The following is a 15,962-nucleotide window of genomic DNA, read 5'->3' as shown; positions in this document are numbered from 1 at the left end:
GTGATATTTCCAGGGATATCCCATTGACTTGTATTAACAGTGTGTGTTGGGAGTAACCCTGTTATTTTAGGAAGAACCAAAAATGTTGCAGTTGCTTTGTAATTAGAATTTCTTGACTGAAATGTTGCTTGTACCTTGTTTGTAGTTTTAGTTGTTCCTTCGTTAATACCTGTTACTAATACATTTGAATTTTCTTTCTTTAGTTTTAACCTTTGGCAGAGATTTTCTGTCATGAAGTTAGATTGGCTGCCATTGTCTAAGAATGCCCTGCACGTGTATTTAATTCCACTCGGACTTATAACATCCACCGATGCTGTAGATAATAAAACCTCTCCACCTTGGAAATTAGTACTTAGACTTGTTGTAGTAGTACTGGTATTTAATGCGTCATCACTACTTCCCTGCTTGTTGTTAAATGTAGCAGTTTTCTTTGGTTGTAATGATTTAAGCCTTGGGTCTGATGTGTTGTAATGAAGTGCAGTGTTGTGTTTCTTATTACAATGCTTACATCCTCTAGAATTGCAATGTTCTACGCGATGGCCCGGTTTTAAGCAATTAAAACAGAGTTTTGCTGCTGTCAATTTGCTTAATCGTTCTTCATGAGAAGCCTTAATAAGTTCGCTGCATTGATACACAGGATGGTTTCCATCGCATATGAGGCAGATGGATTCTTTGACAGAAACATATGTTTTCGTGTTTGATTTATGAGGATGAGCCAAGTGTTGTCTTGGATGGGCAGGTTTGTTATGGAGTTGAAATGACGTTGAGTTAGTGTGAACAATGCTGTGGTTGACGTTTTCTAACATTTGACATCTTTTTTGTAAAAAGTCTGTAAGTTCCTTTAAAGTAGGAAGTTCATTTGGTAGGGTTGAAAGTTCCCACTCCTTATGTGTGGATGTGTCAAGCTTTGTAGTTATGAGATGGACAATGAATGGATCATTTTCATTAATCTTTATCTGTAACCCTTCTAAAGCCCTGATGTGAGTTAGAGTGCTATTTAGTAGGTGCCTTAAGCTTGTTGGGTTGTCCCTTTGTACGAGAGAAAGCTCAAAGAGTGATCTTACATGTTGCTGTACGATAAGCCTAATGTTTTGGAACTGATCTTTAAGTAAGCTTAAAGCTACGTTGTAGTTAGAAGCTAATAGCTCTAAGTTCTTTATTACATTAGCTGCATCACCAGTGAGTGCAGCTTTTAGGTAATGCAACTTTTGGACATCATTTAAACTTTCATTTTTGTCAATTAATGCTGAAAAGGAATCAAAGAAGGGCATCCATTCATCAAACTTCCCAGAAAAGCTTGGTAGATTTATGGTTGGTAGTCGAACTGAAATGGACGAGTCTGAGGACTGTGTACTGTTATTTGAATTAGAATTGTGATTAACAACAACTACGTCATTTTGTGGTGGTGGACACGTGTGTTGTTCAATAAAGTTAGCTATTTCTGCACAAAGCACAAAATATTGCTGTTCAAACTCATCCCTTTCAGCTTCATGATTCAATTCTGAATCTGAATCAATATCTTCAATCTTAGATTGCACATTTTCAAATTCTACCCAACTTCCTTCTACCTTTTGTAGCCTAAGTTGTAATTCCTTTACATGCTGACTTCCTAAACATTTATCAAAAAAGTTTTTACATCTTGTAAGTTTAGCCTTAATATTACTTCTAGCTTTCACTAATTGTTGTAACTGATCTTGCTTTGGCATGGCTTGTTAATGTTCAATAAAACTTGAATGAATGTACAACTGAATAAATATTGCAAAGTTTGTAAGTAATTTAAATTTACCTTAAGGTCGTGGTTTTATCGCGGGGCGAAGGACCAAAATGTACAATGTCGAGTGTCCAACATTGTTTGTATTAGAAAACTGCATGAAATCATATAAAAAATGAAACTTTATTTAACTTATGACTTGCTTGTAAAACTTAAAAAAATACAATACCTACTGTTTTTGTTTGTGTTTTTACAAATATAAATTCAATCATATGTTAATTTACAAACAGTCTGTTAGGAGATTGAACATATATATTTTTAATCTTGTCAGTTTTTATTGTATTTTTCAGAAGTTTTGCTCTCACTTACCTGTACGACTAGAGCCATCCCCTTGAATGTCATCTTGGCCACTGAGGGTTTCCGTCGGACAGGAGGTTCTGTCCACTTCGGAGCGTCTTCTCCTTCGTCCTTCCCCCCATCAGCCTGTGAGCAACACAAATGAACGTTTGGCGTCAGAGTTAATCAAAATATTCTAATGGAAAATAAAATAATTACAAGAGAAAGAACATAAAAGTTATATAACATGTGATTTCATCACAAAAGAAAATACTATACCATTCTAGAATAATACATTTAAAAGGTGTCACCAATCATCTATTGATCATTAATAGCAGGATAGTCTTTTCAGTAAGAAGAACTGTCTCTATTCTGGTAATCTCCCTAGCATTTACTTTCCCTTCCTACACTCAAAAGCAGAAAGATTATTTTAACTCGTATAGATATATACACAAAATATTAATTAGTTGTTTAATTTAATTATTCTTGTGCGTATTATATCCTATATTGTGAATTATGAAAAATAGGGAACTTGTGTATTTTATTGGGTAGCAATCAAATATAAAAAAAAATAACATTTGTTCTAAAGTTGAATGGTTTTTTTTTATTTTTTATTTATAATTAAAGGCTTGAGTCAAACTAATTTGAGGTCTATTACTATATTACACACATTTTATTATTTGGTTTTCAAATTGATTTATATATTTTATAGAAATAAAACCATCCTACTGGTTCGTATATAGAAAAACACAGTCTTCAACACATGTCACTTTAAAAAGTTAGTAATGACTAAAAAGTAACAAGATGCATGCACACATTTAAAATGGATGAAATAATAGGAATTCTTTTAAACTGCAAATATGTTCAAAATATAATAATTCCTTATAACCTATTTAGTGAAAATAATATTGCACGAGGAAAACTTGAACAACCTTTCAGTAGACCACTTAAAGTGAAAAGCTTTGTTGAAAATTATAAATAAGAGCTTACATTTTCAAAAGCAAACTGCATTTGTAAAAGACACGTGTAACGTCTCTATTCGCACAATTACAAATAAAACCTATTGAATATATTAGGAGAGGTATGCTTGGATCGTAAATTGTAATTGTTAACAGCAATGTTACCGTTACAGTTAATGAAGAAGTAAATGGCTCCTTTTCACAAAGAGTTGAAAAATACGTTGATACATCCATTCAGTTTGGAAACAGTTAGAGGGTAAATTACCCCAATAAGCTTTTGTACAAAGTTTCAATAATGTTGTATCGATGTATTTGAATGCAAATGGAACAAAGGAAAACAGACTTTCAGAGATAAAGTTGAAAACGAGTGAAACATCACTAAAACCTACACGAATTGTTTGGAGTTGGTGGTTTTTTACATTGTTCTCATATATTGTTATTGCTACAGATGGGGTGACATTATAATATATATTTTATAATTCTGATTGACCTCACTTAAGCCTCCTTCTGATACTTTTAAGACTCAAATATTTACCATGTACAGTCTATATAGTCCAATAATTATTACGAAAAATCTTTCTTTTAGAATCACAATCATACTGTTAATAACTGTTCAATGAATTTACGTCTATATTTTCCTATAAGCTTAATATACTGTAATAGTTTTAAGAGAATCATCTCCTTCTCTTAAATAAAATATCACCAAGCCTTGGAAGGCGATTTCACCAAGATTTGGAAAACGGTTTTAAAACTCTTTCGACGAAGATTTCTCTCATCGGAAGACAATATCACTTCTTGAAAAATGATCTTATCACTCTTTGGAATCTTATAAACCATTTGCAGACAATCTTATCATACATTGGATGACAATCTTGTATTGGAAAACAATCTTGTATTGGAAAACAATCTTATCTACCATTTGGATGACAATCTTATATTGGAAGACACTCTTATCAACCACTGGATGACAATCTTATATTGGAAGACAATCTTTTCTACCATTGGATGACAATCTTACATTGAAAGACAATCATTTAAATCCTTGGAAGGGAATTTTATAATTCCTTCCAGACCATCCAACAAGAATGTCTCCTCATAAAAACGAATGGTCTTATAAGATTTTGGGATTCTAAGTTAAGCGTTACAATTATTATTACTCACTGAATCAGTGGGCCTTGGGGTCTGGCAGTGCTCAGGCTTGAGGCCGTATTTCCTGGTGCAAAGTCTCTTTCTCCTCTCTAGCCATCTTGCTCGCTCCCTAGCCTCCGTCTCCTTGTCCACTCCCAGGAAAACAGCAGCCTCTCTCTTGATAAAGCTGGAACAGAAATTAACAGGATTGTAAGATATGTATCAATAATGGAAAGTTGACGAACATTTAAGATGGTTCTGAGTTGAACAGTATATAACGTATACGTTATAGGTATAACGTTGCCCATAGTTGAGACTTTTACATTATGTCTTTGAATGTTGAAATCAATTATTTTATTCAAATTTGGTGGTCTAGACTATGAACCCACTGAACGTTTAAATAGGCCTATTTCGATATCATAGAATGCAAAGTCAATCACACTTTTAGGAGGAATACCACCTCCCCGCACCCCCTCACCAAACGGCCCCCCGGCTACACATAGTAATTTTATATTTTTATGGTACTGTAATCAGAAACAAATCTAGGATTAAGATTGGCCTTTTCACTAATTTTATCAAACCTTTACAAAAGGAGTGGAAAATTAGAAATAATAACTGGTTGCTAATTTAGTGGTTTTTACCACAAACTAAGCTTATCTCAACCATTTCGTCTATGTCTCAACACACCTTTACATGCCTTTTAATTTTTTACGCAGACAATGTCTAAAATTCCAATATGGGAAGTCTTGACTATCATTAACCACAAGACTAAAAGTACCGTAGTAAACCAGTATTTATTCACAATCAATTACGGTATATGTTTGCAGAGTTGCTCCTGGAGTGATTCAAATTTTTTTATTGAAAATAACACCAACAAAAGCAAACAAAGAGACTGTTTTACACAAAACAAAATGGTGTACAGGTTTAATCTATCAAGACACGATATTCATTCTGATTATGTTTAAATATTACAACAGTTTGTTTTAAATTTGAGCTTTTTAGGAACTTCCACTAGTAATTTATTATTTTATCCTATCACCTAATTCTGGTTTTGCGAGCTTTTTGTAGACTAATATTTAGTTTTTAAGTATATAATTTGCTTCATTTCCATGTTTTACATATATAACAAGTGTTACTGTGTACCACTTATTGCTATGGAATATAAACTGAATTGCTTTCAATAACTGCAATATGCAATGCATTTTGTGTGTCCTTGTCATCCTCATGACTGACATGGAGTATAAAAGTATTTGACATGTTACTGACAGGCTCTACTTAGCTAATATAAACTGCATTGGATATTTGGAATACATGTTTTCAATTCCAATATTTTCTGTATTGATCTTTATCAAATCTACAGTCGCAGGCTAGATATTTATTAATTCTTCACTGGCAGCAACAGGTATTTTTTCATAAGGATTCATGAATAATGTTCGTATAGACATGAATAATGCAAGCCATATAGACTCTCCCATAATCTCATGGTATATTATCATTTGAATTCATAACGAAATGAACATTAATCATTTCGTTATGAATTCAATTGATAATATGCCATGAGATTATGAGAGAGTCTATATGGCTTGCATCCTAAATACATATATTAGACAAAACCTACCTTATTAGGACCTTATTAGGACTTAACTTTATGACCTATAAGTATCCTCATACAACAAAAGTGGGACCTGGTGTAGTATTCAGAGCACTAGACATTCTGTCGGAAGTTGTTGTTCAAATCTAGCCAATCACTAATTGCTTTTAGCTGTGGGACATCGCCATACTCTGGTGGTTCAGAACCCAAGTCACATGTTTAGAATTTTAGTTAACTGTATGGGAAGAACTATTTCCTAATATGTTGTCTTAACAATTGAAAATTAACCAGGTAAGTAACAAACCACAATTGAAAAATAGTTGAGAAAAGAAAAATCAATACCACTCTAAATGTTTTTAAACCTCGAATCAATTGTCTTGGTGGTAAAAATTGTGATTTCCAACAAATACAATGGTAGCCCGTTTAATCCGGAAAAGGACCTGTTCTGACTACCCCATCCAACAAAAGATAACACCCAGACTACAAACTTAAACATTTAAAAAGTTACAAACAAAATTAAAACATAGCAAAGTTATTCTACATATCGCCAAAACACAGATACTTTTACAAATATCCAAATTAAAATTACAAACTGAAATTCCATAATTTAATTATTTAAACTCCACAATGGGAGTTGGCATGGTATGAAAAATAAAGTGAGTGTGGATGACACATGAAGGATTTACAGTTCGGTCTGTACAGAGAGCTGTGTTTAAATCACCCTTGCATCCAGAAATGAACAAACCACTGCTTTATTAGACTGGTTTAATTACTGAAACTACAACAGCAAACTATGGTGTTGTAATATACTGTGGAATAAATACAGTTTGGAAAATTATCTTACTTATATATTTTTAATCAAAGCGGGGGTTTTAAGCTACATATCTTAGAAATAGTCGAGGTTACCGGTAGTACATTTATTGTTTGGCTTTTTAGTGGAGGGAGTGTCCAATAAATAAGATCCCTGGGACGAATCATTTGTGTTTTTGGAAGGTTAGCACAAAGCCTTAAACCAATAGGTATATATAAGGCCTTATACCAATAAGGCTTAAACCAATGAAAAAGCGTTCCATAGGTTGGTCCAGATATTTCATTAGTAATTCATTGGATTTAAAACTAAGGTTTGAAGTTCTGCGCTCTAACCATTAAACAAAAACCACATGGTTTGTTTGCACATTAGTACCTACATTAAGTTTATTTGTGCAAAGTGCCTACGTAGGCTACAATTTTTTTCACATAAATACCTAAGTATGGTTTGTTTGCACATAAGTACCTACACACGGTTTATTTCCACATTAACATCTAGATACCGTTCATTTGCACATAAGTACCTGCATATGGTTTATTTCCACATTAACATCTAGATACCGTTCATTTGCACATAAGTACCTACACACGGTTTATTTCCACATTAACATCTAGATACCGTTCATTTGCACATAAGTACCTACACACGGTTTATTTCCACATTAACATCTAGATACCGTTCATTTGCACATAAGTACCTGCATATGGTTTATTTCCACATTAACATCTAGATACCGTTCATTTGCACATAAGTACCTGCATATGGTTTATTTCCACATTAACATCTAGATACCGTTCATTTGCACATAAGTACCTACACACGGTTTATTTCCACATTAACATCTAGATACCGTTCATTTGCACATAAGTACCTACACACGGTTTATTTCCACATTAACATCTAGATACCGTTCATTTGCACATAAGTACCTGCATATGGTTTATTTCCACATTAACATCTAGATACCGTTCATTTGCACATAAGTACCTACACACGGTTTATTTCCGCATTAACATCTACATACCGTTCATTTGCACATAAGTACCTGCATATGGTTTATTTCATCTTTATAGTTTTTTTCACAAAAAAATTTCAATTGCTAAACTGAAAAAAATTGTTTTTAAATTTGAAACTCTTTGATATTTTTACATGATATTCTACAGTTTAAAATTGTTACAGCATTGTGGAATATTAAATGGTAAACTTATTTTCATGTTATACCTGGAGTATTTGGAAAGGGTATTCTAGCTTGCAAAAGTTGATGAAGCTTTTTAGGCCTAAAATGTATTTTTTGGAAAAAAATGTTGATGCAAAGTACTTTTATTTTATTTTTTGGCAGAGGTAATACTTTTTAAAATCAACCAAAAAAGAAAATTTACAATGTAAAACAACTTTAAAGGTACAAAGAGGGAGTTTGGGTCCAGTGTGTGTTTAGCAGATTGGAAAACTTTTCTCTGCTTTATAATGATGTTTACAGGGAGAAGAGTGTTGAACTTTGTACTGCAGTCGATTTAAATACTGTTTTGCTGCGTACACAACGAAAAAACAATTTAGCTCTTCACTGAGAAAATGTTTATTGTTTCATTATAGAAGTGTTTTATCATCCAGAGTTTTTTAATTTGTGTACGCTGAAAATTCCATGATCCGATTACTTATAAGAGGTTTACTTATATAATAAGAACAATAGCTATATATTTATATAGTGTGCTGTTAATTATCTGAGCATAAGGTTTGGAGCACTGCATACACTCTTCTACCCCATAAACAATTTTTTACTTTTTCCCCAACAGCTTTTAGATTTCCAAAATTACTTTCTTGCTGCTCATTTATTACAAAAGATAACCAAATTATATAGTTTTTACTAAGCACTATAATAAATTGGGTTAGCAACATAATCAATGTTTTAAGCATAGCAAGTTATCTCTCAAGGCAAAAATGTATGTAGTGATGTAATAAAAGTCTATAAACTGTCTAAATGTTATTGACTTCATGATATTTTGAGACATTTCTTTATTAAATGGCATGATTTAAAAGTATGAGAAAACATATATGTGTGACCAAAATAGTATGTTTCACTTAACATATTTATACAGTTTGTAAATTAAGTCTTTAAACAAATCTGTATTTTAAAAACCGAAATAGATAGAAATATTCTGTTTGTGGCAATAAATGTTAACAAAGGTTCCGAAATTTGTTACAGTACATCAAAGATTTTTTAAATAATAACCGCTATTGAGTGACCCCTCATTTTGAAGGGCTCGTCAAAAGAAACACATTGACGCAAATCTGAGGTGAATATCTCACTCCCTAGCCAAAATGGCGGGTATTCAAAAATGTGTGTTTTTCACATAAATCAAATTTTGGAATACCTAACATTTAGGCTTGGGGTGAAATATCTGCCTCGGGTTTGCGCCATTGTTTTTCTTTTGACACACCCACCCCCTACTCTGTTAATGGAGTTAAAAAATATTGTTGATGTAAAAAATTGCGGAACCTATGTTAACCAACCAATCAACCACACCAGTCAATTCCACAAACATAATATTTCTATCTATTACGGTTTAAATAATACAGATTTGTTTCAAGACTATTTAATTTAATTTACACACTGTGGCCTATAGTATTTGTATGATTACAAATAATATACAATGCATAATAATACGTATTGTGTTTTTACGGTTTACGATAAAGTTTTGGGTTAAGTTTATTAACCACCTTCCCCGATGTTGTAACGGTAACTATAAGTAATTTTGGATCTTGTATACATGAAACTCGTGCTTAATTAAACTCAAGATTATGATGTAATAAGGAATCCCCTCAAAACTAACTGTCGAAGGTGTAATGTTTTCAATTATATTTTACAGCTAAGTTTCCACTTCATGGGAAACAATTATAAAAGCTAAATAGTTTTCTCAATTTATGGAGTAATGAGTAATTTAAAATTAAATAGTTATGCAACATTGTTAATTTAAAAGAATTTCCTCTACTGAATTCTAACTCTTTGAATTTGTGGGTCGAGATTGGAAAACTTTGCAGACTTTATAAGGTTTTTATTAGAGCGTAAAAATCAGACTTGAGAATATGTCAGCGTATAAAATAGTCGTCTATCTACTTGGTAAGAAATAGAACGAATAAAGAGGTTACCCTGATGAACTACTGTTGTCATTTCAATTGTTATGGTATTTATTTGGTGCAGTCGTACTTTTAAACATATCTTTAAGACATCAATTTACCGCTTAAGTAGCTATCCCGTCATCTAGAGTTTATTTAAATTATAACCTAATGTATTCATTCATATAAAATAAGTAATAGTTAAAGAACACCAAATCATTATTTAAAAAAATATTGTAATTTGATTTAACTAAGGTAGTGTATAGGGCTTGGTTTGCTTATTGGTTATAAAAAAGTTGAGGTTTAGTAACCAAACATATAAAAGCCTTCTGTTGGCTTGCAATTTTTGTGCATAAACTCATGACACGATAATAGGTGTGTAAAATATGTGAATTTGCATAGTTCTATCAACTTAATAATGCTATGATATGCTATATATAATGTGTGAAATGGTATGATATGTTTTCATTTAGTCCATCGTGCAATTATGTCTGTAAAATCACCACTTAAATGTCCTCATTATGAATTTGTATTTATTGATAGTGAAAATAATTGTGTCCCATCCAGAAATCCAAATGAAACATATCATACTTTTAGTATGATTCAAAACATAAAAAGAATTTTAAAGTATAAATATCCATTATTTATTGAAAAACAATTTTTCGTAATGTTGAAGAAAAGTTGTAGGAGATGCATTTTAAAATCAAGACATACTCAGTAGCTCATTACAGATAAGCATGCCAACCCTATAAATATTAATGACGTCATTATAGCGCATGACGTGGAGAAGCATATGTTACTCGTCTTGGAGAGTCATTCACTGGATGTGTTTGTTTTAGGAAATAAAGAGGATACCAGTACCAGTTTAACTTCCATTACAATGATACCTCTGATACTTAATAAAACAATCAAATCCATCTGGAATTGCATGTCGAATAATATATATCAACCTACGTTTTATGTGGATTGTACAGATCAAATATTTGATTATAACTTATATGGTTCCTATAGATATTACGAAAATCGTTTGGTTCTCAAATTTGGTGTTCACTTCTGAGTAAACACCATTTACGGTTTAATTTTGTTATCAGGATATTTTACAACACTGTTTACACAAAAGGTTCAGATGGAATTTTTCCATGTGTGCAGTCAAAAATAATTATAACTGTTTTATCTATGTTTATCTTTATTTGTAATTATGAATGTCATATTTTGGATTATCAATCAATGGAATTCACATTTACTTAACAATGCGTCCAATCAAACACAACTACCTCTTAATATATAGCCTCAATTATACCTTTTACCACAATATAGCTTTTAGCGAATTTCCCTTTAGGGAAGTAGCCATTACCGTAGGTCTCATGGTAAGACTTAGGCCCGGGACCGATTTACTTTTTCATTTTGATGTCCCCAGAGGCCAAAAACACCATTCGTAAAAATTTTTATATATGTATATATATATATATATATATATAGATTTATATATATATGTGTCCATGAACACGATAACTTGAGTAATTTTTATCCGATTTTGATGAAATTTGGTTTGAAGGTGTAAGGTGGGATTAACTTGAATGAGTTCGCGATCCAGCATGATCGGACCATGGGAACAGGGTTTTATGGGGTAAGAATTGGTTTTTCTCACTTTTGACCCTCAAAACACAAAATTTCCCAATTTTTTTCTAAACCTTCTTAAAGAGCTTAAAAAAACAAACAATTCAGTATATCAAAGTGTTTTTGTACGGTTATTGGTTACGTAGAAAACTAAAAAAATGTAAATTTAAAATTCCCATGTTATTCTTATGGAGAATATTGTAAAATGTTGTAGTTTGCTTGTTTATGGATATCTTTTGATCAAACTTGGCAAATATATTCATTTTCTACTAAGCAATAATTATTTTACTTAAAATACACACTTTATTAGTTTCCTTGTAGCAGCAAACCTAGGTACTCGTTAAACCTAATGTTATCTAAATAGATCGATTGAAAATCAATTCAGCCAAATGGAAATTCGCTTAGACGGCAGGTTTGCTGCGGCGGGGGTATTATTAATGTCAAGTGAGTTCATTATTTATTTATTTAGTAATAATTTATTATCTAGAGTCTAGACAGAACATGCAATTTTGAACTTAACATGTTATTTAATTTCTAATTACAAGTTATATAATTTATCTTTCTTTGCACTATGACTTATGTGTTGTTATTTTGTATCACATATTAAAAACATTATGACTACGGTCCTGATTGAACTATCAATATGCAAAAAAATCTTAGGGGCTCGTAATCAACGTATTACTAACTACCTTACAATTAAAACAATATATTTTTTTCTTTTGCTTCGAATCAATTTAGTTTTTTTTCTAATGGATGATTTAAATTGTACTTTTTTGCGTAACCAAATTGAGTTACATTTATTACGTTGGTCCCATTTGAACGTTTTGTTGTTATTAACTTAGCAATATTGCTAAAATGTCTCTAAAAGCAACAAAGTGTACTTAAGTGCTTTTTAGCACTTCCCTAAATGGTGTTCCGTTCTCTATTGGCATTATTATGTAACATTAGTTTCCATTTGCATGTTTTGTGCATTACACATACAGTTATTGATCCATGAGTAAAATTAACTGCAACTAAAACGAGTATTCGTTTTATACCATAATGCCAACACATTAGACAAAATTTCTACTGTACAAAGAGTATATACATTTTTAATTTTGTCCTAAAGAGGTTGGTAGTCTGTTTTGTATCCTTCCACTTTCATCCACAAGGCCTTGGGCCTGTGTTGATAGAAAGTATCCAGCAAAGCAAGAGGTGACCCGGCACAGTACAAGAGTGTTCCTGTGTTGATAAAATGTCGGCAGGTACCCGGACCCGAACCCACGACATTCAAAGTCCGTCGTTCCACCGACTCAAAAACCATAGAGTAAAAAGAAGCAAAGGTATACATACACATCAAGTTGATACCTTAACTACACAACCATTGAGATTGAACTGCTGTGTTGTTTAAAAACTCATATAACACCGTGGTATAATAAATACACGTCGGGTTTTTTACAACTTATAAATCTTTCACTAAGGGAGAAAAAGTCGCGTGTGAAGAAAAAGTAACCTAAGTAACATCTCCATGACACGGTTGGGACGATTCATCATGGTTATCTATACATAACTTCTCTCCTTAGTTCTACACCTACGACTCCATGTGTGATGAAAATGCGAACTAAGAATCTTTCCTTCAATATATAAATATAACAAATAGAATAAACTCTTGGTTAAATTTTACCTATGACTATTGATAGTCTATGTGGACGGGCAAATGCAAGGCTAAACGACTGACCTTTTTTTTAAAGAATAGTATCAGTACCGGTATCCAAAAGTAAAAAGTTGTACATTGATTTATTTTCGAATAGTACTAAGATATTTTTACAATAGCTCAACCACATACGCCTATTAGAATCAAATGCATTCTAAGATTCCAATTTTGTTCGACCAGACATAAGCAAAAATACATTTTCTTTTATTATGAGTTTTGATGGCTACGCACTTGTATATTTAACAGAAAAAGAGTTAGCAATAGTAAGTTTGCTCCTTGTTCTACTTATTCAACGTGGATTGATTGCTACAGATCAAGGATTTATTTTCACAATACATGATTTTGAACAAAAACAATTTGAAGGATAAACTTGTTTTAAGTGGAAATTGCGCAAAATGATGACCCCTTTGCATGCATACATACTGTAACCTTTTTGGTATTTGACTTATCGCCGAACTTAATTAGTCAGATGATTAAATTCTTAAGAAATCTTTAACTTGTTATCTTTATCTTTGTCAATTGTTACTGAAATAAGCTCTATACATAGTCTATTAATATCAGTTGGACCAGATATAAAAAAATATACTATCATGAGTATGTTTCTACACGATTTTTCTTTTACTGTAAACTGGTTTTAGCTACTCGTATATTATAGTAAAATTTCTATAAACAAAAGATTGTACAGTAGATATAATAGGACAAAGATACCCCACTTTCGGCGTTTTAGAGGCACTTTTAGGGCATTTTTTATAGGGGAAAAATGAGAAAAATGAGTGGCTCATTTTTTTGGCCACTTTTTTAAAGACCCAGCTCTCGACCTATACACCCCTATATAAATTTTCTACTTTTTTAATACTGAAAAACACGTCTGGAATATGGCTCATTTTTTTGGCCACTTTTTTAAAGACCCGGATCTCGTCCAATACAAACCCATAGAAATGTTCAAACTCCATTAAAATTTTAAATCCACATTCATTCACAAGTATATTCTCAAAATCTTGTGAGGTTTGCGCGCGAACTCGGGCACGCTTATGGCTATGCGTAAACTATGCCTGACTCAAATGAATGACTGTGAGTGTAACCTAATGACCCCAATCAAAATCAATTGTCAACATTCTCTGCCTGTCTGGCGCCAGACTGTCTGGCGCAGGTTTAGACAATTACCAAATATGTTTGATTGATTGACCTCAATTATTCAATTGTTCAATTTCAGTTTGTTCAATTTCCATTGTTAAGTTCTAAATTAATTTAGACAATTTTGTGGTATATAAGGGGGGCATTCTACGGAATCATCACTAACTCTTCCACCTGGATCTTCTTGTTTTGGTAAGTCTTTGACATCTAAGCTAGACTATTGTAATATGTTGTCGCGTGTCGGGTCATGGGATCAATTGGTGACGTAATTGATGCTTGTAGTCATACTCTGTATTTCTTTTAACTTAGGAGTGTAGCTAATTTCCCGAGTCCATTTTTAAAAACTTAGCCGAATTGAGTCACTAAGGAACATGTAAAAAATGTATATAAGTCTATTTTTAAATACTTAGAGTATTTTGAACAGTCACCAAGGAACTTAAAATGTATATAAATCTATTTTTAAACACTTAGAGTATTTTGAACAGTCACTAAGGAACTTAAAATGTATATAAGTCTATTTTAAAAAACTTAGCCAAATTCACTCATGAGGGGGACTTTGAGTCAAAAGTTTGCACAAGTTATTATTTAAAAACTTAGCCAAACTTCACGCACTGGGGGACTTTGAGTCAAAAGTGTGCACAAGTTATTATTTAAAAACTTAGCCGAATTATACTCACTATATAATTTTGTCGAGTTCCTTTTAACATAGGTAACATAGTCTTCTCTATAACTAACACTCACTCTGTATATATGTAGACTCAGCAATCTGAATTGCTAAAAAGTATTTTTATTTAAGATTTTGGATTTAGTTTTGATTTAAAAAATTACAATTGCCAAATTTTATTGTATGAAATTGTTTTAAATATTAAAATTTAAAATTCTGATTTAAATTATTATTTCCCATTAATTGAAATTGTCTAAAATGTAATTTCCACCATATAGAAGATGCTAACTTTGTTTTTTAGTTACATGTCAACTGTGTGCTGCTTCTCTATCCAAAAAAGTAACTTATTTTGTTATTACTATTTTTAAGTGAGTCAAAAATATATACAAGTTATTATTTAAAAACTTAGCCAAACTTCATGCACCGGGGGACTTTGAGTTAAAAGTGTGTACAAGTTATCATTTAAAAACTTAGCCAAATTCACGCACCAGGGGACTTTGAGTCAAAAGTGTGCACAAGTTATTATTTAAAAACTTAGCCAAATTCCATGCACCGGGGGACTTTGAGTCAAAAGTGTGCACAAGTTATTATTTAAAAACTTAGCCAAATTCACGCACCAGGGGACTTTGAGTCAAAAGTGTGTACAAGTTATTATTTAAAAACTTAGCCAAATTCACGCACCAGGGGACTTTGAGTCAAAAGTGTGCACAAGTTATTATTTAAAAACTTAGCCAAATTCCATGCACCGGGGGACTTTGAGTCAAAAGTGTGCACAAGTTATTATTTAAAAACTTAGCCAAATTCCATGCACCAGGGGACTTTGAGTCAAAAGTGTGCACAAGTAATCATTTAAAAACTTAGCCAAATTCACGCACCAGGGGACTTTGAGTCAAAAGTGTGTACAAGTTATTATTTAAAAACTTAGCCAAATTATACTCACTATATAATTTTGTCAAGTCCCTTTTAACATAGGTAACACTCACTCTGTATATATGTAGACTCAGCATTCTGCTAAAAAGAGTTTTTATTTAAGATTTAGGATTTTGTTTTGATTTAGACAATTTCAATTGCCAAATCCTATTGTATGAAATTGTTTTGAATATTAAAATATAAAATTCTGATTCAAATTATTATTTCTCATTAATTGAAATTGTCAAAATGTAATTTCTACTATATAGAAGATGCCAACCTAGTTTTTTAGTTACATATA

At 32.1% G+C, this 15,962-nt stretch overlaps 1 protein-coding gene across 3 annotated transcripts in view; it reads right to left on the bottom strand.

Annotated features, from left to right (window-relative positions):
* LOC128999870 (inactive rhomboid protein 1-like) overlaps window positions 1–15,962 on the bottom strand; it is a 301,906-nt gene that overhangs the window by 29,567 nt on the left and 256,377 nt on the right. For all 3 annotated transcript variants that reach the window (XM_054426604.1, XM_054426602.1, XM_054426603.1), the window contains exons 6-7: window positions 4,168–4,321; window positions 2,081–2,194 (exon numbers count right to left, since the gene is read on the bottom strand). In XM_054426604.1, coding sequence (XP_054282579.1) covers window positions 2,081–2,194; window positions 4,168–4,321 — 268 coding nt within the window. The remainder of the gene's footprint in view (window positions 1–2,080; window positions 2,195–4,167; window positions 4,322–15,962) is intronic.

This window comes from Macrosteles quadrilineatus, unplaced genomic scaffold, assembly GCF_028750875.1.
Source record: "Macrosteles quadrilineatus isolate MER2022 unplaced genomic scaffold, UCM_ALF_1.0 Scaffold_8__2_contigs__length_117827958, whole genome shotgun sequence".
NCBI lineage: Eukaryota > Metazoa > Arthropoda > Insecta > Hemiptera > Cicadellidae > Macrosteles > Macrosteles quadrilineatus.
This window is presented reverse-complemented; position numbering and strand designations above follow the sequence as displayed.